Source organism: Pholcus phalangioides, unplaced genomic scaffold (assembly GCF_987345545.1).
Source record: "Pholcus phalangioides strain wild (caught in Gottingen) unplaced genomic scaffold, Ppha-v1.0 ptg000017l_1, whole genome shotgun sequence".
Classification (NCBI taxonomy): domain Eukaryota; kingdom Metazoa; phylum Arthropoda; class Arachnida; order Araneae; family Pholcidae; genus Pholcus; species Pholcus phalangioides.
In genome coordinates this window covers 8900176-8926475 of record NW_028301610.1, presented here as the reverse complement: position 1 = coordinate 8926475, position 26300 = coordinate 8900176, and the positions used below count along the sequence as shown (strand labels likewise).

Sequence of the window (26300 nt, the reverse complement as noted above, 5' to 3'; positions counted from 1 at the left end):
CGGTGCATAACGCAGCTGTTCAGCATCCTCTCTCCACGGTGTCTCCAGACTCGAATCCGACCATCGTGGTGTTGCAGACAGAAGCGTGATTCGTCAGTAAAGACAATTTCATTCCATTGTGCCGTCCACATCCTTCTTTCATCGCACCATTGGCGGCGGAGACGTCTGTGGTTCTGCGTCAAGGGTAGACGAAGCAATGGACGTCTTGCGGACAGACCACTCTGCTGTAAACGGCGTCGAATGGTACGCGCAGACACTGGATGATGCGGTACAGACTGAATGTGCTGTGCTATGGTTCGTGATGTGGCTGAGCGATCCGTCACTACCATACGCACAATACGCCTGTCATCACGGGAAGTGGTGCACTGAGGTGGATGCGATCGAACACATCGGTCCGTCGTACCCTCCTGCATCCAACGATCACATATCCGCATTACAGTTGCGTGGTTTCGTCCAACACGACTACTGATTTCCCTGAAAGATAATCCACAATCTCGGTAGGCCCCTATCCTTTCTCTGTCGAACTCGGATACTTGATCAAAAGATGATCGCTGTTTTCTACGAGGCATAATTGATCGTTTTTTTGAAAAAACCACAAGAAAACACAATTGCCGTACTTCAAATCGTCGAAATCTCCAAGCCTTAAATAGCGCTTTAAAGTGGCGCCACAGGCGCGCGTGATGTGCATCTGCGCTGAAATCTCACCTCCGCTAATGCATGTTGTAAATTTCATATTATTTGCATGCTTTCTTCAGGGTGTTGCATTTACGGTGGCCAGCAGTGTATTTCACTCCCCGTTAGCGGACACTCTTGATAGCAGATAGTAAAATTGGGCAAACTTCAATTTGTGAATTTTTGTTCATAAATCGGGAATTTATGATATCCAACAATGATGAGGTATAATCTCAAGCTCGTATTAATAAATATGATAATCTGTCAATTAATTACTTGATTAACTGAACATAACTGGTCCAGGATGCTGATTCTGAATGGTAATGTTGGTTTTGTTTGCACATGTTGATACATGTGAAGAAAGCCAACGTACCTGATAATGTTATGAACATTTATATATATTTTTTTTCTCTAACACTTATCTTAATTTAATTTTTATTACAAAATATTTGTAGTGCACTTATGTGTGTGAAGAAATAATTAATTGGTTTAATGAAGAGAAGAAAAGTTATGAATTTTTCTATATGTATATCAGACTTTCCAACTTAATTTCGGAATTATGCATCGCTGGTAAAAGTGATAAATGCAGTGAAAGCTAATGAAACGATTGATGATTATGCATAACCACCAGTGTATAATTTTTACACGCAGTAACATATAGGAACCAATTGCGACCGAAAACAAACATAGTATAAATGTGAAAGTTGTATCAACGAGGTTCTGTGGTATATCATACCTCCCCAATTTTGGACACTTCCCGTTAGTGGACAAAAGTTTAGGTTCCCATCACTGTCTGTTATTGAGAGGTTCTACTGTATTTATCAATAAAAATAATTTAAAGTTTATACATAAAAAAAGGACTTTTCATTTAAATATATATATAACTAATAAAGCCTTTCAAAAGGGATTATTAACATTACAGTTGATAAAATCCTCTAGTAATTGCAGTAAATTATGATTGTATGACTATAAAATGAAGTAATTTTTTATAAACCAGTTTCTTCCATTTCTTTTGCATTCAGTTTGGAAGAGACCTATTTCTTTCACACAGGTGGTTTTTCCAACTTGGGAGAAACTTCCTAACCCTGGCAGTTTGGAGCTCTCTGATTTCGAGAAAGGTATAATTATCGGGTATCACAAAAATGACCGATCCTTAAGGGACATATCTAGCGAGCTGAAGTACCCAAAATCGACAGTGGCCTATGTGATTAAGAAGTGGAAGGTGAGCTGTGATTGTCGGAATTAGCCCCGAGTCTGCAGACCAATGAAACTGGGAGATAGAAACCGACGGGTGCTGTCCAGAGAAATTCTGAAGAACTGCACCCAACCAATGTCCCTCATCCGCGACGAGTTTCAACAGGCATCCGGGAGTATTGTTTCAATGAATACCATCCTTAAAGAAGCACATCTGATTGGTTTTCATGGTCGTGCTGCTGCCCATAAGCCTTTGATCACAAAGTCCAACCGTGTTGCTCGGTTAATGTGGTGCAAAGCACATCGAAATTGGACCGTAGATCAGTGGAAACGGGTTCTTTGGAGCGACGAATCAAGGTTCACCCTCTATTGTTCGGATGGCCGGGTCTGGGTCTGGCGTCTGCCTGGAGAACGTCTCCTGCCAGAATGCATTATGCCAACAGTCAAGTTCGGCGGAGGTGGAATTATGGTGTGGGGGTGTTTCTCCTGGTATGGACTGGGACCCTTGGTCCCCATTCATGGTAAGCTCAACGCCGATGCCTACTGCACTATTTTGGATGACAATGTGCTTCCTACGTTGTGGACCCCTGTTACTTCCAGGACGACAATGCCAGCTGTCATACTGCGAGGTTAACCAAGGCTTGGTATGGTGCCAATGGGGTTCATCGAATGGACTGGCCTGCCCAGAGCCCAGACCTGAACCCTATCGAGAACCTCTGGGACGAGTTGGATCGCAGAATTAAGGGGTGTCCTACCCGTCCAAAATCGGTGAAGGAACTGACATGTCTTCTCCAAGCCGAGTGGAAGAAAATACCACTAGCCATCACACAAGGACTTGTGGAAGGTATGTCCCGGAGGGTTCACACTGTAATTACCTCTCGTGGAGGCTCTACCAATTATTGATTTTGAATAAAGTTAGTTTTTCTTTTCTATCACAGGTGTCCAAATACTTATTGGTAGATAGTGTATAAGTACATGATATAAATTATTTTAAAAAATTGGGAGGGTGAGATCAAATGAACCTCGCTAACTTGACATCCGCTTAAGTCAACATGTTCATCAATACTTTTGAGATGTCGAGTTATCAATGTTCTACTGTATTTTATCTGCCACTAATCTACACAAGTTTCAATGTCATTAGTTTACAAAAACGCAGATATTGCTCATTATTTTATTAAGAAACTGTTGAACAGCCATATTGATTGCATGTCCATTCTTAATGAAATGTGTTTTAATATTACATGCCACAATACAAGATCAAATTGCTTATTTGCCGTCAAGTCATTCAAAACTAATACTGATGAATATACTGTGTTGCAAACAGATTTTCTGAATTTTATGAGCTCCCTCTCCATCTGGATATTTTTCATTCATCTGTTACCAACTTCAGAAGAATTTTGTTGTCATTCAGAAGAATTTTGTTGTCATTGCGTTGTATATATCTTTGTGTAGAATTTTTGTTACTTTATTTGTATTTTGTGTATTGTATTATTTGTATTCTGTGCTAATTTTTTTTTTCTTACTGTAAGCTGTAATTGGGTTTCAACCTGTTGCTTTGTGTTTTAAATAAATAAATAAATTTTATCGGTGTTAGTGTATTTAACACGGCTTCTATTCTAGAAGTTACACAGCTGTTTTACATACTTAAGTTCTAATCTGGGGTATCTGGTATGAGATATGTTAAAGCAGCAGTTTGATATCAGCTTCAAACCATAAGGTTCTGATCTAGTTATCTCTCGCTGATGCAAAATATATACTAGATTGTATGCTTGTTTGAAGTTTTTAAATGAAACCCTTAATAAGCATATCATTGATTATGTTGTTATTTAATTGCATTTAATTTTTCTTTTCCTAATTTCAGAGGTGTATTTCAATCACTTGTTGAAAAACATTTTCCAGCATCGGATAGGAAGAAAGCTTTAAGGTTATTAGGATTAGAAGCTGCAACATTGGCTAAGAAAGAAATGGATAGAAACAATTCTGTTTCTCCAATTCCTACCACATCTAATGGTGGCAAAAGAAAACCCTGTGAGTATTGTTATAAATATGTTCCAATATTCTTAAATTGGAAGAAAGGTGTTGGGGAGATATATGATCAAAGTGTTTAAAATTTTTAACAGGAGGGTTAGGATGGACCATGAGTTAATACACCATCAATCCACTGCTTGGATAAGGGGTACACCAGTATCGTTTAGTAAAGAACAATTCCAGATTGTGTTGTCACAGGCAGTTTCTCTCTAATAGGGTTGTTAATAAATGAATTGCTTACCTCCGGGGTCATGCAATTGACACCTTTTTAAAAGAAGTACAATAAACATATTGGGATAAATTGAGAAGCTATCCATACTTAGATAAGACAACCATAATCTTTTTATGGGCAGTGTATTATATATTAACTATTAGTTTTTCCGTGATATACAGGGTGTTCTGTTAATGGACCAACAAACTCTGAGGGTTGTTAGTAGGCATCAAGAGGAACATGGTGTCACAAATCACGTTGAGAGGGTGAAAATCGCAAAAAATTCATGCAGGGTCTGAGTCCAGAGGAGACTAAAGGTGGATGTCAGTTGATCACTGAATGCGTTTGTGGGTTCACTCACCATATCTGACGCCCGTGGACACATCAGAGGATTTCATAGTGCAGATTGTCATCACTGCATCAGACATCAAAAGCATACCTGATATCTTCAAGTTCATCCGGGAATCATTTTTACGTCATTGTAGACTGCAATGATGTCAGCGGCTGTCACATTCAACAACTCTTTTAATAATTAATCAAATAAATCTTTTTGTACTACTTGTCGTTCCAGCATTGTGATTTTCACCCTCTCAACGTGGTTTGGTTTGCGACACCATGTTCCATTGCAATTTTTGTTCCTCTTGATGTCTACTAACAACCCTCAGAGTTTGTCAGTCCATTAACAGAACACCCTGTATGCTCATATATTGGGTTGCGGTATTTTAGTTATATTTGACATCCATATTTTTTATGGGAATCTTTTTTCAGCCACCCCATTCAGCAATTTGCCTGTTGTGACCTTTGTGTTCGTGCAGCAAATATCGTTCAATGCAAATACATACTGAAGGTCACTAGGTAGTATGGGGGGGAGGGGGTGATTCCGTAATTCCCCTTGTCTCCATTTACTGTTGAGCCATTGACCCTACAGGCATGCTTTCAATTAGAAAGTGTCCAAATGACGTGTAGAACTCAGATATGTCATTCATGTTACAAAAGTTTGTACCTATTAAAATATAAAAAAAAATTAACTTTCTATATAGACTCTGGTCCTCAAAAACCCAATTAGAAAGCTTTTGCCCAGTCTCTCTCCTGAGGCCAACAAAAAATAAATCCACATTTCTAAGTAATATTTGCGGAGATATTTGAATTCAAAAATCAGAGAAAAGTTATGAAAGAAGAGAATAAATGAGAGGAAAAAAGCATCTACTAGTTCATGCTTTTTTCCCAACAGCAATTTTTGAATTCAAATATCTCAATATCTCAGCCAATATTGCACTTGAAAATATGGAATTTTTCCCCAGACAGAGTAACAACTGTCTAATTTCTAATTGGGTTTTTGAGCACAGGGTGTCCGTATAAAAAGATAACTTTTTATTTTAATAACTATACAACACTTTGCAACACAAATCACGTATCTGAGTTCTACACATTATTTTAATATTTTTTCTAATTGAAAGTATGCCTCTAGGATTAATAATTGGCCAGTAAAATGTGGTGAGAAGAATTAATGGAATCGCACCCTGTTTACTTATATACAATCTAGTTGTACACGTTTCGTATATACATGCTTGGTTTATTGCATCAAGGACAATGTGTCAAGATCAGAAATAGCTATATGACTGATTATTTTCAAAATTAGACAAAAAAAATATAATAGATTCAATCACTGAGAGCTAGGCACTTGATTTGGAAAAATCTTTTTACCACCAGTTAGGAAATTTTGGTCTTAAGAAATTCATGTTTTCGTTATGCATCAGTTTTCTAATTATAGTATGTGAAACTCATTCAGTTCCACATTTATGCTCAGTTTACTGGAGATGCATAAGTCTATCTGTAAAATTCAAAATACAGTTGAACTTGGTTAATTCGAATTTGAAGGGGACAGCAAAAAGTTCAAATTGTCCAAAATTTGAATCATCCAATTCATCAATATAGGATGACTATAATTTCATTACAAATCAAAAATGTTTGATAAAATTGTGAAAAATTTATTGAATGTCATACTTACTACCAGTGAAAAAAAAAACATACACTATGTTAATTTTTTCTTCATTGCAACTCGTTGTTTGTATAAAAAGTAAATGATCACAAAAACTATTTCATTTGTAATTTTCTTTTGAGTGCTTTTAAACACTGCACAAAGTCTTGAGGTTGATTTAGATAATTAAAGGTGCAATTTTTGATCTTCAACAGCCTTATTTTTTCAAACATGTCCGTAGCTTCTGAAAATCTTTGCGAGAAGATTCAAAATGACTTTATTCTCTACTTTTTTCACCGATTTCCACCTCCAAAAGTTAATTTTTTTCAGAATAGATCCTTATTTGGATATGGTGAAAAATATAGCATTAATATTCCAAAATAAAAGAACAATAATACTAGAGAGACATGAATCTTCAATGTGTTTTACCAAAAAAGTCACTAGGATTTTAGCTTTATAATTCTAGCTTTTATAAACATTCTATCTGTGGAGAAAATTATCAAGAGAGAGAATGATTCTGCAAGAATCGGAAACTAGTCTGCACTATGTCCCGTATCCTTAGAGCCTAAAAAAAATTCAGATTTTTCTTCATGTAATTTTTTTAAATGTTTCATTGTAGGCTACATGTTATACGTGTATATATTCTGAATAAGTTCAGTAAATAATGGAATAAAGGAAAGGATAAACAAAAGTTAGCTAGAAATTCTGAGAGAAGAGACATTTCGCAAATAGTATATCTGAATCAAACTTTGAATTATCCAAAACATTAGTGAAAAGAATTAAATTAAGCAAGTATTTACAAAAATTTAATAGGAAACACGGGGGAATTCTAATATTCAAATTAGCCAAAAATTTGAATTAAACATGTTTTCGATATGTCAAGTTTGCCTGTCTTATATATATAAACCTACATTTATTCCAGTAAGACGTGCCCGCCAAGGTGTAAAACGGTACAAGGAGTACAAGCTTTCAGATGAAAGCAGTTCTAATGAAGAATTCATTTTGAGTGGTAGTGACTTTGAACCCTCAGCAGATGAAGCTCCAGTCAATGAATCTGATGAAGATTTTAGCCTTTCTGCAACAGATTCTGAACAAGAAAGTGATTTTAATCCATTTGGCGATGAGTCCGATAGTGATGGTGAGTAATGTTCAAATAATTATGCAAGTATGGTCAAACTTGGATATTAAGAAGTTAAAGAAATCAATGGTTTTCTTTCCTTCTAAAATCCAAGAAAATGAGAAAATCAACACTGAAATGCTTACTTTTGTTTCAAATGATACAAAGGAAAACTTTTTTTATATTCATTGTCTCTTTCATTGGTTATTTTCATCTTGAGGTGTAATTTCTGTACTCCCTAGCACTGGAAACCAAATGTTGCACACTTTCTTATACAAGTAATTTAAGTATTCAAATTTACAAATGTGTTGAACTCCTTGAAACCCTAGGCTGATTTATCTGCCATCTTTAAACAAAGTGTGACATCACTGTTATTGCTATAGCCTATTTTTGTTGTTCCCTATCCTGTTTTTTTTAAACAATTTTGCAAAAGGTCTGTTTTTCAGATCCGGAATTTTGTGAAGGGTCCATTTTTCAGATTCAGAATTTTGTGAAGGGTCCATTTTTCAGATTCAGAATTTTATGAAAGGTCCAGAAAATGGACAAATTTTGGCTGGACAGACCCCGGCCTTTAACCAATAGGCATCCCTGAATAGAAAATGTCTTTAGGTGAGGCTCTTGATAACGTGACTCTGTGGTGTGCTTATCATGTGGTATCTGTTCAGCAGTTGCCCATTAATCTTTCATTTTCTTTGTTTCAAAAATTAACTAAAAATGTAGAATACAAAGGTATACCATCACAGAAGCCCTGGGCGGGTGGTAAGTGGTAATGTTTTGAGTGGCAAATAACTGCTTTTTGTTTGATATGAAAAGTATTCTCTTTTATCGTTTTTCTGTCTATTCGACTGATAGATTTGAGTTGGATTAATTGTAATAAATTTTTTTGGTGCTTGATTAAAAAGTTGATGCAGCATACAATGGTGTAGATGTTTTTGATGTGTAATGATTATTTTATTTTAATGTTGGTGAAACAGTCCATGACACTTGCCTCTCTGAGCACCTTAGGTTGAGCCATCATGGGATATGATGGTAACAGTAATAGAAAGAGACTATTGATGTCTCTCTTTATCAATTTAGTGCTGATCAGTGGTATAATTTTGGTAAATGTGGACCATTTACTGTCTCAGTCAGATAGTACAGGTTGGTTAGGGCCAGAAAAATGAAAGTCAAGATTATTTCACTGTTGAATTTCCAAAGCTAAAAAATAAAATAATCTGGCCCACATCATCTGGGCCAGAATTGTAGCAACCAGTCTAATAGGTTTAATTTTTTTAAATAGTCAGTGACTATTATTCTATTTGTCTGAATCATGAAAGATGTTCAGACATGCTGAAACATGAACACTGTAATTGCCATACATTTTGTGTATTTCCTTGGCAATGTCTGATATTTTTTAAAAACTTTCATGCATTGTTTATTTAAGTTTTTAAATTTTATATATTTACTTGCTTCATTAGATCCTTGGGCCAGTCGAAAAGCAAAGGGCAAAAAAGATAAAGGGGTTAAAAGGAAGAAAAAGAATAAAAGCAAAGTTCAGAAACGTAAGTTTTAAGGTTTTTTCCTATTAATTCTAACAATTGCATATTGATCTATTAATTGCTGTTACAAGTTACAACTTTGTGTAACCCTGATTGTTAGTGTTTAACCCTTCAATGCACTGTATAGATTTTTTCTCCTTTCAATGAAGTGTATGTACTAAATTTTTTCTCTCCGCAGAAACTCGCCAAATAAATGTAAGAATAGTAATGAAGTGGTTTTCAATCATTTACTTAGTTACATATTTTTATAATATAGTTTATTTTCAGTGCAATAAAACCTCTATATGACAATATTCTGCAGACCAAAAAAAAAATATTGTAGAGGATTATCAAGAGGATGTTTTATCACGTGTCATGAAAATTATGCTTTTATTGGTATCTTTTCTAAATCAGTAATGTTGGTACTAACAAAAAAATTGCTTTTCAGCATTTATTCACCACAAGAAATTGTAATTGATTAGTGGATAGACAAAATTCAATAGATGTATTGCCCCTGTAAAGAGGTTTATTGCAATACACTTTGGAGTATCTCATGAAAAGTAGCAATACCGAAATCCTCAACACTTCTGGTGATCAGGTGGTACCAAATACCTATATTATTAGACGACTTTGGAAGAACTAAAATATTGTGACAAGTTTAAAAATATATTGAAGGATATTTTTCAGCAAAATATAAAAAAAATATTGTAACAGTTTGAAAGTCATCAAACAAATATCACTAAAGAGGGGCTTATCGTAGTAAAAAATATTGTTGTATTGAAAAGAGTTTAACATTAGTCTTTAGGCAATTTGAAAAAATATTGTAGAGGGATTTATCATTATATCAAGTACTGTTGTAGTGAGGTTTCACTGTATTTAAGTATTGATTTGGGAAAATTTAATAAATTTCTTTCTATTTTTAACCCTTCAACACATAGGTTTCCCCTCTTTTCAATAGAATGTATTATAATGCTCCTTCAGCAGAAACTCGCAAAATAGCATTAATAAGGTGGGAATTAGGATTGATATTCAATAAATTTGTTAAATTTATGACGATGAATTTGATCGTGAGCCAGTAATAAAATTTTGGCAGTCTTCTACTTAATCATTATAGCATAAACACATTCCAGCATGTAACGATTCATTGAAAATTCAGCAGAGGGATGTTTGAGATGCATGTACGGTCAAATAGTAAAGTGGAATATACAGGATGTCTTGTAAGTGCTACTATGTCCTTTGTTATCAACCGTCCAACGTAAAGATATGATTCCACTTTAAAAAATGCTCAACAGATGTTCAAAAATTACCTTCTACCAGTTTTTTGAGAGTAAAAATGAAGTTTGTAACAAAATCGAAAAATCTAAATTTTTAAATGGACCTCCCATGTGGTCTAATTTCCAATTAGAAAGTTGCTGTCTTGTTTCTCGTAGTGCCAACAAAAACATTCCATGCTTCTAAGTGCAATATTCACAGATATTTGAATTTGAAAAATGGGAGAAATTTAGGAAAAAATGAATTTAAATGCGGGTAAAACAGTTTTTCCTCATTTAACGCAGTTTTTTTTTTTTCAAATTTCCACCGTTTTTGAATCCAAATATCTCTGTGAATGTTGCACTTAGAAACATGGATTTTTTTTAGCATCAGGAGAGATAGGGAAATAACTTTCGAATTAGAAGTTAGAGCACAGGGGGAACCATATGAAAATACAGATTTTTTTTAAAATTTTGTTACACACTGTATTTTCCTCTCAAAACTGGTACAGGGTAATTTTTGAATGACTGTTGAGCATTTTTTAAATTGCAATCATGCAATGGATGGTTAATGAGATAAAGCCCATACTAGCACTTACAGGACACCCTGTATAGCAGGTTTTTCCAACATTGTAAAAGTTTCATTGATTTCAAAAGTACTTTCATTGGACAAACTCTCTCATATTAGTTTCATTTGCAGTTTGTGAAAGGAGAAAAAATTAGAAAACTGACCTAAATTGAATTTCTGTAATAGTGAAGAATATATTCCTTGATTGAAAATTTTTTATACGAACTTCGAATGAATTGAGAAGCAGTGTATTATATTTTATCATAATTATATGTTAGGTTTTTTCATCACAGTTGAACTTATTTTGGGTTGCTGTATTTTATATGTATTTGACATCCATATTTTCTTCATCCACCTCAGTGGGCAAATACCATAAGACAAGTGACTGTTGTGGTATTCTAAGTTCACTGAATGCATTTTAAAATTACAGAAAAAGCAGCTCCTATGTTTGATTTTCCTTTAATGAATAATTAAAAAACATTTCATAAAGCATGTTTTAGAAATAACAATTTTTATAAGTCCATTTACATTATAACGTGGATATTGATTTTACTATTGATATAACTTGTGGTTTTTGAATTAATAATACAACAAAAATATGTTAGTTTATTTTATGCATTAGCTATCTATATTTTTAACTATTACTTTGAACAGCTAAAGTTCCAGCAAAGCCTCCACCACCTTTTGACTCGATTGATAAAGCTGCTAGAATGAAAGAAGAATTGCTGAGGAAGCTTGACAAATTGGCAGACAGTTTACCACCTAATACACTTGATCATTTGATAGATGAACTTGGAGGTCCTGATAATGTGGCTGAAGTATGTGGAAATTCTGAAGAGTAACTCTTGATCTTGAAGAATATCTCAAATCCTTGAGGGCTATGGCTCAAAATTTATGGTGAAACCTCAAAGTAACAAAGTTTTGTGAACCAATTGTAAATATCTGTGTGGAAGGATTTATCTGAAAACATAATTAAAATTTCAGAGACATTTTTATTTAAATTCGGTTCTTCTATGGTTCACCCCTATAAAAATACTTTTTTTTTTCAAAAATGGATGTAAATTGTTGCTGTTAGCATATTTTTAATTGAAACAATACATAAGCACAGCAGTTTAATTAGTGGATTTTTAATTAAAATGACCTATTAAAAAAAGATAGAATATAGTTTTCCTTTATTTTACTGTTATCTATAAATGGTTAAAATCTTGCTTAGCATAGTTAAATTTATCAAGTCTATAAGTTAATCAAGTCTTTAAATTTATATTCAATTCCCTCAATTTGGTGCCATTTTATAAATCTCTGAACATGTAAAATTTTAGCAGAGTTAAAAAAAATCACTCACAAGGAATCACTTTCTAGATAAAGTATTGTACTTATGTAACCATATAGTACTAAAATGATACTAAAATATATACTTTCTATAATATCAAAAAAAATTATTCAGTTTAATGTTCTAGATCAGCGGTTCTCTACCTTTTTTGACTCGCAGAGCCCTTTTCAGTATATAATTTCTATGGTGGAGCCCTGTTTGACTCGAGGAAACCTTTTTGTATATAATTTTTATGGCAGACCCCTGTAGACTTTTTTTTATTTATCTATCAAATTTACTGAATTATTTTATTTTCCTCAAGTCGCTGTGGAGCCCTTGGGAAGTGCATACGGAGCACTGGTTGAGAACCGCTATTCTAGATTCTTCTGCTCGGATTTGAGCCTACTATTACCATGTGTTGTAGTGCTTCACAATGCAATGGGGCCTGTGTGGACCCAGGTTAATACAGATCGATAGTGTTTAGTAGTTTTTTTATGTGTGGGATGTATTCTCAGCGGACGTGCCCACAGAGCTTGTTTTGGACAGCTTTGGTTGTAGGTGCTGAAGGAGCTTTGATATGACAAAAACATTGGTAGGGGTCCAGGCAGGCCTGTAACTAGGCTGTGTGATTGGGACCCCATCCATATGAAATGTACACTTATTTTTCATTATAATCTTTCATAACCCTTTCAAAGAGGGCCTCAAGGAAAAGTCTGCCCCAGGGCTTCCAGAAGGCATGCTACAGTCCTGGGTGTAGGGTTGCAAGACGACTGAAAATACAACCCGAAAAGGCATATGCAGGGATGGATTGCATTGAATGTTCATGAATTATTTGAGAGCCTCAGTTTATTAATGTGATCAGCACGTATTCCCAAGACATCTTTATGATCTGTCCAGGGAATTTGTTAGTGTTAGTAGACATCCATGCCCGAACCGAACAGGGATTCAAACCCAGACCTGTGCAGTGAGAAGCTAGCTCCCTAACCACTGCACTACCAGGCTCTTTTTTTTCTTTCAAAGTTGCTTGATGAGGGGGGACTTATGGCCTGAACTGTCTCTCTCCTAAGTTCCAGTGCCTAGGGGAGGGTGTTGTATTTAAATAAACATTAACTTTTTCAATTTCCAAATTTTTTTTTTAATTTTTGAGGTTTGTTTATTCTGCTATATGTTGCAGGGTGGGAGTGGAAATTCTTGATTCTGAAGCATGGTGTCCTTAACGAAAAAAACCCCCAGAACTTTTCTCCCAACCCCATCTCGTCTGTAATCATCATAAAATTTGTTTTTTTGTTCCCAATTTTTGTGATGGTTCCCAGTTGTCCATGAGAAATATATTGTAAAAATTTTGTATGTTATTATTTTTTCCTTTTTTGACTCTGTGTTGTTGACTCTTCCATTAAGCTGAGTTTGAAGAGATCTCACCAACAGGATAGGTCCATTGGTGAAGTTCTGGCATTCATTCATTCATTCAGCATGCATGTGTATGTTTCGAAAAAAGTCAAATGCATCAGTCAGTAATGAATAATTCAGAAAAATTTTAAATGAACTTAATTAGTAAAGGAAATTTATTTAGAATTATCTGTTTTAACAATTTTTGGCATTTTAGGGCAAAATTATATTGCAGATATAGTCAGTTTTTACTCTTGCTCCATTTTCAAAATTTTTGCTCCAAAAATGAAAGTTAGCTGCTTTAAAATGGATGAGTGGCACTTGCATCTCTGAAAACATCTTATGGTGCTTTGCTTGCACATACATTTTTTGAGAAGTTTTAGGACTGCCACATCTTCCACTTGAATTTCGTTGAGGACTTGGTCATCCCATGACAAAGATATGACAGGTACTTTGAATATCACCTTCAATATTAAAGACTGATGTGAAAAAGTCATTGAGAGCACTACATATGTGGACTAACGTGTGTGTGTGTGTGTGTGAGTGAGAGAATGAATGAATGAATGAATTTCTTTTATTGACCTCTAGCTAATAGATATAAGGATTATAAATCCCTATTGAATTTATCCTAGGTTATGTAGTTACTTATGGAATGATTTGTTGTGTTATCCCAGTTTTTCTTTGTGAACTCGGATGACTATGAGACAAGGATTTTCTTCCAGATGTTGATCCTGTTACTCATCTCTTTCACTTTTATATATCCCTGAATTTGTACACAGTCCATCATGAAGATTGATATATTTACTCTTGAACCTTTTTCTCACGGATTTACTGTAAGAAACACTACCTTCACACAAACTGTTCCTGAACTTTGGTAGCACCCTTTTTCAGTTAAAAAAAAATTTGGAAAGTGTTTTACAGAACTATGTTTCACTACTGTTTCTTTAAGTTGCATCAGTACAGTTGTCAATTGTTACTGTGATGTTGAAGCTTCCAGATGCCATTTAAATATGACAGTACAGCAAAAAGATATATTAATTTTCAATGACAATATGACAGAGCTTGACAAATCCCAGGTCACCATGGTGATCAAATAATTGGTATTTCTGTGCCTAAAAACTAATAATAACCAATAACTGATATTTGGTTCCTATGTGTGATTACTAAATTTGAGTCTGACAGTAAAATTTTTTTTGGAATTTATGTCGACATATCTACCAACATGAGAAAAGGATTACCAACTTCTAAAAAATTTGGAAAAAATATCTAATTTTGATCAATTTTTTCTTAAAAAAAAGACCATTTTGCTTCTGCCTAAAATTTTTCTGGTTTGTCAAGTCCTATGCAATTATTGGTTGTAGCCAAAAACAAAGTTACGAGTGTAATGGTTTTTTTTTTGTTTGTTGTTTTTTTTGCTGAATATTTTGAATTTGGTTTTTTATTCATCAGATGACTGGTAGAAAAGGCAGAGTTGTTAGCAATGATGGTACTATTCAGTATGAATCCAGATCAGAAAATGATGTGCCTTTGGAGACATTAAATATGACAGAAAAGCAGAGGTTTATGGATGGTGAAAAAGTAAGTTGTAATTTGTAATACTTCTATTAAACTTGGGTTCTAACTACATGATTGAGCTCCAAAGTTTTTCCTTGAAAGCAAAATTATCTGTTTGGAAATGGGATTTTTTCCCTTCAAAATCAATTGAAATTTGAACCAAGCTGACTTTTATTGCAACACTCTGTTCCATAGTAACTTTATTACTTCTGCTTTTGTTGAAAGAAAAATTAGGCGAAACAAACATGGGAAAACTAGGCTTATACCAATGTTCACATCTCTCCCAGTCGTGAGACATGTTACTTGTACTGCCTAAAAAAGTTTCTGTATAAAATTGTTTTTGTGTGTTGTAAATCAGCAATTGCTTTAATTTTGGAATGAATGTTTTCAATACAGTTGTTTAACCTCTTCAAAACTGACCATTAAAAAAAGTTATTTTTTTTTTATTTTTGTGTTTATATTGGTACTACAAATGCAGGCTATTTTGGTCCATTTTTTTAAACTTTCAAGTTCACTTTCCAATAAACCCAATATTATTACTACTTTTAAGTTCTAGTTACCTTTGTTTATATTGATAGGCTACTTTATATTATGTACATGTAATCAAAAACAGATTTCTTTTAACTTGCTAATTTAGAGAAAAACATTTCGGTCCAATGTCACCCTTTCATGTTCGTAACTTTTGTCCACTTTACTTTTTCCTATCATTAAATGGCAAGCTAGGTTATTTCATGAACCTAGACTCATAATGAAACTTTTTACTTCATGACTGTAGTTCTTTTAGGAACTTTAATTTTTTTAAACGTTTGACAGTTACTTTCAAGAAACATTTTAAATGTTTAGGACTTGAATCAAAACTCACTGCATTATAAATATGATACTGTGGCTATTTCAGTGGTGCATCTCCCTATATATTAATAGCCGGATCTTATAATATTGATTTTTATTTCTAGCATATTGCAATCATATCAGAAGCAGCCAGCTCTGGTATATCTTTACAGTCAGACAGAAGAGTTAAAAACCAAGCTCGCAGAGTTCATATGACATTGGAATTGCCTTGGAGTGCTGATCGTGCTATTCAACAATTTGGTTAGCAGCAGATTTTGATTTTTTTTCATTAAAAAAAACTTTTTTGTTCAATATGAATTATGTTCAATAACAATAATATAAGATTTTGTGTTAAATTTTGGTACAGTGAAACCTGCCTAAGACAGATACTGTGAGACAGAAACCTGTCTTGAATGAAACCAAAAGAAGTCCCATCAATGATTTGTGCTTTGGTGCTCACCTTCATAAAATGAAAACCTGTCTAAAAAAATTATTTTGATTTCTTGACGTTTCGTTTCACATAAAAAATGTGATGCTGTGTATTATCATATACAGTGATACGGCGGCTCACGAATTTTTTATGGAATCATGTTCATTTCATTAGCCAAAACACGACTTCCCCTATGTTTCTATATAAATTTGTTGAATTAGTTCCACGTATGTAAAGATAAGTTTTTTTTTTTAAACACCAAGGAGCACTATTTGAAAAATTAAAAACTGATTGAAGACTAAAATGAACAGCTTCAAAATTGGATGAATGATAATTTTTACAGGAAGATATTGTACTGAAGATCTTATTTTACACTGTACATAACCATGGTGGTAACACAACCCAGTAGAGTTTGTAGGTGTTCTCATGGATCCATTTGTAATTTGGTCAGCTCATTTTAGTGTCTGATACATGCAGATGGAAAAGATAAGCTCCTAGAATGTCTAAACTGTTTGTTCAGTTTTATGCTAATAGTCATGCTCTAAAAAGACTCTTTTTCCTTCAGTGCATTTTATATTAGCTGAATTATATTTATACACTAGTTGTTACCTGGGCTTCGCTTGCGTGCATTTGGTAATACAAAAATTACTCAAGATGACTCTCCCGTATAACATTTGAATGCCTTGTGACCCCATTGGGGGTTGAATTTTCAGAAATCTTGCCTTAGTGGGTATCTACATTATAAATTATTATACTTTTCCCATATTTTACATTTATGGCTTCAGTGGTTTCGGCTCTGCCATGATTGCCCCATATAATCTTTGAACCGCCTTATGACCCCCTTAGAGGTTGAAATTTGAAAAGTCCCTCCTTAGTGAGATAATAAAATTACTGACTAAATTTCATATTTGTAGCTCCAGCAGTATCGGCTTGGTGTGATTTCTCTATGCAGTCTTTGAATCCCCTTATGACCCTCTTAGGGGTTGAATTTAAAAAAAACTCTTATTAGTGAGCCTTTGCGTCATGAATTAAAACTACTGAACAAATTTCATAATTATAGCTTCAGCAGTTTTGGCTTGGCGTGATTTCTGTGTTACCTTTGAATTCCCCTTATGACCCCCTTAGGGATAGCATTTATTTATACAATATTATTGGCCCTAGGGCCTATACAAGGGGATGTGATTGAAAGTGCTAAAGATATTGTTTGATATTGGACAAAAAACTAATGATAGTGTGGGAGAGTCGACAATAGAGCTGGGGAGTTTATTCCATTCACCAAATGGTATGAGAAAAGAAGCTGTATTTAAAGCAGTCAGTAGAAGCAAAAATAGGTTTTATTTCAAGGGAATGGTCGAGTCTTCTTGAGATGTAGGATGGTTTGGCTAGGATACTAGAAGTATCAAAGTTGATGAAATGGCCATGGAAAATCCTATATAACAAGATTTATCCAGCAATGAGATGAAGAGTAGAGAGAAGGAGGAGATTAAGTTAGTTTTCAAGTTCGGACATGGAAACAGAAGATGGCCAGCAGTCGTGGACAAATCCGGTGGAATTATTTTGGATTGATTCGAGTTTGTCTATATCACTGGAGGTGTGGGGTCCCAGATTTCAGCGGCGTAAGAAACAACAGGAGAAATATATGATTGGTACAGAGTAGTCTGATATCCCGACCTGAGTGGAATGTTTGAGGTTGCAGCGGAGAAAGAAAAGTTTGTGTTGAAACATTTCTTATAAACTTGGTCAACATGTCTGCTTCAATGTAAGTCGACTAAGATTATGACACCAAGGTATTTAATTTGAGAAACTTGGGATAACGTTAAATTATTGATGGAGTAAGAGTATTCAAGAGGAAGTAATTTACTAGCAACTCTCATATAAACTGTTTTTGAGATATTGATAGGCATCTGCCATAATGAACACCAGTCAACGATTGAAGTCAGGTTATGTTGAAGTTCTTGATTGGACTCTTGATGAACGATATCTAGTGGTGCAGCTTTGGGATTCTGGGAGATCATTGATGTAAATTAAGAATAGTGGGGAGAGGACTGATCCTTGAGGGGTACCATACTTTACGGAGGTAGATGAGAAGTTATGATCTTCAAAATGGACACTGTTTACGTTGAGACCAAGATGAGAGAGTTTATCGAGAAGTTTATCATGGGGAACTTCATTATAAGCTTTAGGGAAAATATTATCAGTTTGTAAATTTTTATCGATGGCTCTTGAGAGGTCGTGGATGAAGAGCACCAATTGAGAGGTAGTAGAGAGATTGTCTAAAGCTGTGTTGATTAGGGGAAAAAAGTTTATGGAGTGTAAGTGGATATATGGATTTCTTTTGCTACACTATGTTCAAAGATATGCAGCAGGAGGGGGTGATTGCTGTTGGCCTAAAGGTGAGATGGATTGGAAAGTGGACCTGATTTGTGGATTAGAATAATTTCATTGATTTTCCAGTCGAATGGGAGGATAGTAGTGTTTAGGGAAACATTGAAAGATAGTCTGAGCCTTCATCAGCATAAAATTTCAGAATGGAATTTGGGATGTCATCGGGGCCAACAGAACAAGGTTTTATTTTCTAATTTTAGGATATCCTGTTCCGAGAAAGATGTTGGGGTGAGTTGTGAATAGAATCAAAAAATTAGTATTGGGGAGGGATCTATTGAGAAAACTGAGCAGAATGCTAAATTGAATTTGGCAGCCATCTCTGAAGGAGAGGATATATCTATTTGAATTTTTGAAGGAAGTTGGGCCAACAGATTTAGGTCTAAGATAACTCCAATTTTGTTGGATTAGTTTTTAAATAATGGGGTAGTGAATGAGATAGGTATTCGGTCTTTTGGGCAGAAATGAGGTATCTGAGTTCTTGGGTGGAGGCTGAAATTACAGATTTAAGTCAGTTGGATTTGTTAGTTTTATATTTGAAAGTGATATGGCAGATTTTACTCTTGATGAAATAATATCTCTGGTGATCCATGGATTAAAAACGTACTTAGAAGAAACTTTTTAATTGGTACTCTGTAGCTAAGCATATGTTTATTTTTTTTACATTTTTAAAGTGCTCCAAAGGATATGGATGGGAAATCATTGAAGTGGGGAGCAAAGAATATTTTGCATTAAGGAGTAATTTGCTTTGTTAAAATTACGTTTAGAGGCGAGTTTATAGGATGTGATAGAATGGAGGAGAGAAAAGTTAATGAATGGGATTTTATGGACTGAAAGAAACCCTCGAAGATGGAAGTATTAAGGATTGGGATCCGATTAGAGGTAGAGTTAAGGTTTAAGGAGAATATTTTTTAAAAAAAACTTCTTGGTGGGAGCCCTTACATCATAAAATGAAACTAGTGACCAAATTTCATCTTCATAGCTTCAGTGGTTTTGGCTCGGCTATGATGAATCAGTCAGTCAGGATATGTTTTATTGATATATATAGATGAAATGGTTCAAAAACATTCAGAAAGAGACATGGACATCAAAAAATATTTTGAGGTGGACATGAGTTAATTGGGCTTAAGTGACAGTAATTCTGTTGAGGATTGATACTAAAATTCAGCTCATGGCACAGCTGTTCTATGTTAGAGCGTGCATCCATATGAACAAAAATTTTTATTTACTTATTTGCACATCTCAACAGGCTGATCCCAATTACAGAGATGGAAAACCACCACAGATATAAAAATACCAAAAATACAATCAAGTAAGGGGCCATACAAGTATTACGTAAGCAGATTTTCAGCCATTTTTGACCCCCTCCCCTCAGCAAAATTTCGTCAGCAGCTTAGAATATTTCATATCATCAAAAAGGGGTGGTTGATGACATAAGCAGCCTTCAAACCCCCCCCCCCCTTGTCATCAAATCCAAAAACCCCTCCCCCCCCCTTGATGCTGACGTAATACTTGAATGACCCCTAATGAAAATATGAAAGAAAAGTAAAACTCATCAAATTTACACGTTAAGAATAAAATCGTCTGATACAAATATATATATATATAGACAGTCAAACTTCGTTAATTCAAAATCCAAAGTTACTGGAAAAAACAGTTCGAATTATCCAATTTATCTATCCTGGATCTGTAAAATGACTACAAATTGCAACTTAATCATCAACATTCACATAGGATAATAATTACCAATTATCAACATTTTATCAGTTATGAAACGGTTTTCCAAATTTCAATAATTTATAATTATAATTGATCTAGGCTGCTACATTATTCCACTTTTCTGGAATCGGCATCATTGCTGAACTTTTTTGGCCATGCTCAAAGCCTGATTTATGCAAACAGTTCATAATCATCCGTTGAAATCGTTTCTCTTAAATTTTGCTTATCATTCTTATGCTATCAAGGAGATATACTTTCATTAACATATTACAATTTTGTACTTTCCGATATTTTTCATACTCTTACTGACAACAAAAAGATGCAGATTTCGAATGTTGCACCTTGATCTATGAGTTGAAAAGCATAATCTGTATTAAAAGGTATGGTCTCAATGCACTCCAGCTGAGCAATGTCAAAATAGGAGTTAGATTATTTTTTAAAAAAAGTAAAGGAAAAACAAATTTTTTTTCAAACTTTTTGGAAAATTCCCCAAAAAAATTTGATTGAGAAAATTAGTCTGACTTGTAGAAATTTTCTAAACTAAATTTGCTTGTACAAATATCATGATTTTTTCCCCTCCAACTTTGAATTATCCAAAAAACTCAAATTTCTTTTTTTAATTAGAATATTTTTAACATTAAATTAGATACAAAACTCAAGGGAAGTTTGTAAAAGTTCGAATTACCCAAAAGTTGAATTAACCATTTCTACTGTATATACGTGATGGAAATATAATTGATTTAATTTGATACAAGGAAGACAACAAAGCCATTGTATACAATATATATATACTAGGGTGGCCCTTATTATAATGGTGAAAAATTTAACATTTTTTAAGCGCCCACCCCTTAATTTTTTTCCTTTTACCATAATGTGAAAGTATACCAAATATTTCTTCAATATATAAGTATTAACCTGTGCCTCATCGAGCTTGATTGAATGAAGATGTAGGAGAAAAAATTTGCTAAAAATTGAGCATTTGAAAATGTTTGTTTAGGGTACTGCTTTTTTTGGTCTTTGACTCACTGGAGAAGAGATTGGTTCTGCTCTTCATCCACAGTTAAGAGCCCATTAACATCTTGCATCAATTTCACCTCTCTTTCGGCTGTGTCATTAACAACAATGAGATTCCAGAATGTTTGTTGTGACTTTAAATAAGAATCATCCCTATCCCAAAGATCTATGGTGAGATTTTCAGAAAGCTAATGTCAACATCCAATTTCTTTAAATTTAAACTTTTCTGAGAAATGAAATGTTCTATTGTTTTTTCTGAAAAAAAACAACCACCTTGAAATAATTATTAGATAGCATATCTAAATTCTCAATGACTTAATTTGTAAATATTCATTAGAAAACCTTGTTAAAAATTTGATAAATGATAAAAATTGACTATCGTTATAAAATCAAAGGTGTCCAATCCATGCTTTAATATACACTGTTACAACAAACAAAAAAATGTTCTTCAGACAGTTCACTTCAGAAAATTTTAAAGCCAATTACTGTCTAAATAAAAACATTTTAAAGGACTAAATTGTCTTTGCCATCCATCGAGCATGATGTGAAATCCCTGGTGGCCTGATTTTGATAGTAGAGTCTGAGTTCCTTCAAATAAAAACTGTACATAATTCAACGAGCTCCCGATAATCGTGTTTCAGTTTTCAATTTTTCAGTGCATTAAAAAGATAATTCACATTACTCAGTACTTCGCTCTCACAACATATTTTCTTTAAGTATTTATACCCGTTCATATAATTTTCTTTTTCAAAATTTTCTTTTTCTCTGATTTTTTTTGAAGAAAACACTTAGTAGCACTAATTCATACGTGTGGTGTCGACATGGAAAATATATCATCTCTCAATCTGCATACTGCTCTAGAAATGTAATCACACCGTTGATACGACCAGTGTTGGAGCTCGTTATGTACATTTTTCATTCCTAAACCTATCTGCGCATCCATGTTTTCCATAAGAGACGTCTGGGTAATGTTTGATGAAGGCCCAGGATGATCAGAAATATCCTCAATTGGCCTGACAATTCTTCCCATGAATTCATGAAATTGCCAGTGATCTCAGAACTACAATGAGCCTTAGCCCGTCTGTTTTCATGTTCCCTGACTCGCAAATAATGACCTTTCTTCACGCTTTGCTAGCTTCATATCGACTTCCCCAAGACTTCCTTCGCCCCAGCTCTCTTTGACTCAGTAAAAATTTTCTGTCTTTCTTCAATTTTTATAAAATTCAAAGCATTAGCTTGAGCAATGTCAAATTATTCAAATTTTTCATTTGATATAAACTTACGTTCATGTTCTTTCTGCGTGTCTCACAAATGGCAGACATTTTTTTGAAGATTGCACCAATAAGAGTACATCTTCATAGTTTTTTCTACACAATGAGGTATCTATCTTGTAGGAATTCTTGCCTTCTCCCAAAAAATGAGGCATTCGCTCACTATTAAGTTGACACTTTCACTTATGGACAGTTTAACCTCCTGTAAATTATAAAATAGCACCGATAGTACTTGCCTGTTAGATGGAAGTTTGCTTCTGGTAATTTGGTGACACTCACTGCCAATTAAATAAATATCTCGATCACCACTTCTCAAATTAGAAGTCATAATTACACTTGTAGTTGGTTCGAACAGCAACTAGGGTAGACTGAGGGCGAGAGTCCGGCATATGGTGGAGCGCCATATGAACGAACAAGTCACTGCCTGCACCTACCAAGGCACTTGAAGAATACACTGCCTCAATATGCATTGGAATCCAGATGAAATAAAGAAGAAAGAATAAGCATAAACTCCAAAAAAAAAAAATAGCATAAGTAAAAAGTAATACTAAGTAATTTAGCCTTGAGAAGGGCCTTTTGATAAATTAATTTAAAAAATGGTAAAATTGAAGATGAAATAAGATTGGGAAAAAGCAACAGCAACCACGTGGGAAGGGTAAAATAAAGTAATGGATGCCACAAGAGAGAAAAAGAAGGGCAGTTACACAAGTGCAGTGAACCTTTAGTATGTTATAGTAGTTTTAGTGAGTTATGGTAGTTTTCACCCCTCCTGTTTAGGCGCAAGCTTACGACCTGCTTCACCATTGAAGTGACAATGCTTTACCTTCATGCGCTTTGGCACTCACTGGCTTCCCACTCCTACCGCAGTGAGGCATGGGTTCCCAATCTCTGATTTTAACAAATGAGGCCTCCAATTGTTTCTTGGAATAAAGGGGGAAAAAATGGGGGGGGGGGCAAACTGAAATATATTAAAACATCAAAAAATTAGCCCCCCCCCCCTAATATATACTCTCTCATTGCCAGAAAAATTTGCACACCAAAAAGTAATTGTGGGATCGTAACGAAATTTGGCATGAAGATACACGTGCGGCATATATGCTAATTAGATGCACAGCGTTATTGCGCAATGTGTAATGCCACCAGAGGGCATTGGACTTCGTTGTCCTTGGCATATAAGAAAGGTACTCGGAGGAATTTTGCCTGCACTTAATCTGTTGCAGAGGGATACCGTTACGGCACCATAGAAGACAATATGATCAGCTGTCAGAGTTCGAGAGAGGAAGAATTATTGGGATGATGGAAGTTGGGTGGTCCACTTAGCCTATATCTGACTTTACTGTGAGGTGTTGGGACCAGTGGGTGAGAGAGGTTGCATGCACGGTTGCCATGCTCAGGCGCCCTCGGCAGATTAATATCCGAGAAGACCGTTACATCACTCAACAAGCACGCACAGTGCCAACTGCATTATTGTCTGCCATTTGGACATCTGCAGCAGCTTCACTACAGGCCCCTGTGTCTATCCATACCATCCTGAGGTGCCTTGCTGAAGAACATTTGGTATCGCAGCACCCATTATGTGTGCTACCAATGACACCCATCCACTATCACTTCCGTTTGGAGTGGTGTTGAACTCGACTGGATTGGACTGCAATAGAATGAAACCAGGTCTTCAGCGATGAATCGAGATTCAATTTTGGCAGCGATGACAACCATGTATGTGTGTGGAGCCTCCGTGGCGAACACCTCAATCCTGTCTTCACTATACAGCGGCGCACCGCTCGCGTGATGGTATGGGATGCCATTGCATACAACACCCAGTAACGTCTAATATCCGTCCATAGTACCATGACAACCCAGCTGTATGTTCGTGACATCCTTCAGCCACATGTGTTGCCACTCATGGCAGGGCTCCCAGGAGGCATGTTTCAACAGGACAACACAGAGTGAGGATGTCACAGGAATGCTTCTGCCACATTAACACCTTTCCTTGACCTGCCCGATCCCCCAGATTTGTCATCAATCGAGCACATCTGGGATTATTTTTGATAAGTTGGGCAGCGTAGGAATTTGAACTAGAGGCGCACTTACAGCAACTGTAGAATGAGATGATGCAGGACACCATATGGGACCTATATATCTCAATGCCCACCCGGATCGCATTGTGTGTTCAAGCTAGAGGTGGCCCAACGGAGTATTAGGATCTTTATTCATATGTATTTTTTCATGTAACAAATGATTCTTTTGTTTTAATTATGTAACTACTTACTTATATCAATGCTGTACTCACATATATAAAATTTTGTTCCATTCGGACAACTTGCTTGGTGCGCAAATTTTTATTACATATATGTATGTGTATATATTGAACAAAAATACAATATACAAAGATAAGTAAACAGAAGAAAATTATTATGAGGAACAAATTAAAACGAGAAAAAAAATCATGTTGCCAAAGCAATCTTAGAGATAAAAAAAAACATTAATGAGAAAAATTTGCAGCAAATTTAATTAGAAAAGTAGATCTAACAAATATTAATATTTAGTTAATTAAACATAAATTAAAACTTAACACTCAAAAAACAAAATTTATTTATATGAAGACAAGAAACATATAAATTATAACGCAAACATCTAAGAATACATAACCATTGTCAGTGCCTGGAGAACAATCAATGCCATTGCCAAGAAATAGATATTGTTCGGGAGTAAAATTATTTGGGTATCGCAATACAGAATGATCTTAAATGGAACACGCACTGTGATATTTTAATAAGAAAGATTAGAAAATATGCAGTGATAATTTACAAAATGAAAAACTTGATTGATGAACATTTTTTAAAAGATTTATTCTATGCAGGGATATATTCAATTGTCAATTATGCAATCAATGCTTTGGGAGGAGCATATTACGAGAATATTCGGAAATTAGATAATATATATAACAGAATAATATCTCAAATATTAATCGATAGTTCCCAAATGCCATACTTTAACTTTGAGACAAAACTTTTTGTACAGAGTTATCAAATTTTCCCAATTAAATGAAAATTATTTAACGAAAAATCAAAATAGAACTACAAATAGATATAATCGAGTTTATCAAGTGCCAAAACCAAATAAAACATATTAAAAAAGGCTTTTCCTTCACTGCCCCTAAGATATTAAACATTTTTCACACTGAAAATCAATTTAATAATAATAAAAACATAAATCGGGATTTTTGACTTTGTCAGACGCATAGATTGCAAAACCATTTAGATGAAAGTATTGAAAGAGTATATAAAAACAATATTGAATTGAGTAAAAGTAAAGAGTATAATAATAAAGAGGAATGAGTTTCTCTCTCAGGATGAGCAGCTGAGATATATACATAAACAAAAATACATTTGATCACATATGTGATGAATATAATAGCACTATTACAAAACATATATATATATATATTCTACAGCTTATTCCTTTAGGCCTGCTGGAAGGACTTTTCAGTCCCTTGAGGCTACAAAGTGTTTGTAATATGTGTGCATGTATTTTTTGTATATTATATGTTTGTATTTGTGTAACACATGTCTAGATTTGTGTAACACATGTCTAGATTTGTGTAACACATGTTTGTATTTATATAACACATTATCATTTATATATATATTTATTATCAAGCTATGAGTTGTGCATCATTTAATAATTTTTCCTTTTTATGCTGCTGTTTTTTTTTTTTTTTCATTTGCAGCTTTGTTTGAAAATGAATCAAGCTTTTCCATCACAAATATTGCAAAACACACATAATACAATTCTTCATTTTGAAGTTCCCTGAATATAAAGATTTTTTAAAATTATATTTGAGTTTCATATTAACTAAATTTAGTATTTAAAAA

The 26300-nt window shown here is 34.4% G+C and overlaps 1 protein-coding gene across 1 annotated transcript in view; it reads left to right on the top strand.

Moving 5' to 3' along the window:
- Window positions 1-26300, top strand: part of LOC149072216 (protein strawberry notch homolog 1-like) — a 128745-nt gene that overhangs the window by 69354 nt on the left and 33091 nt on the right. Inside the window, exons 14-19 of the mRNA XM_089246654.1 lie at window positions 3728-3894; window positions 7006-7221; window positions 8658-8741; window positions 11190-11353; window positions 14680-14808; window positions 15738-15873. Of these exons, the coding sequence (XP_089102780.1) occupies window positions 3728-3894; window positions 7006-7221; window positions 8658-8741; window positions 11190-11353; window positions 14680-14808; window positions 15738-15873 (896 nt within the window). The remainder of the gene's footprint in view (window positions 1-3727; window positions 3895-7005; window positions 7222-8657; window positions 8742-11189; window positions 11354-14679; window positions 14809-15737; window positions 15874-26300) is intronic.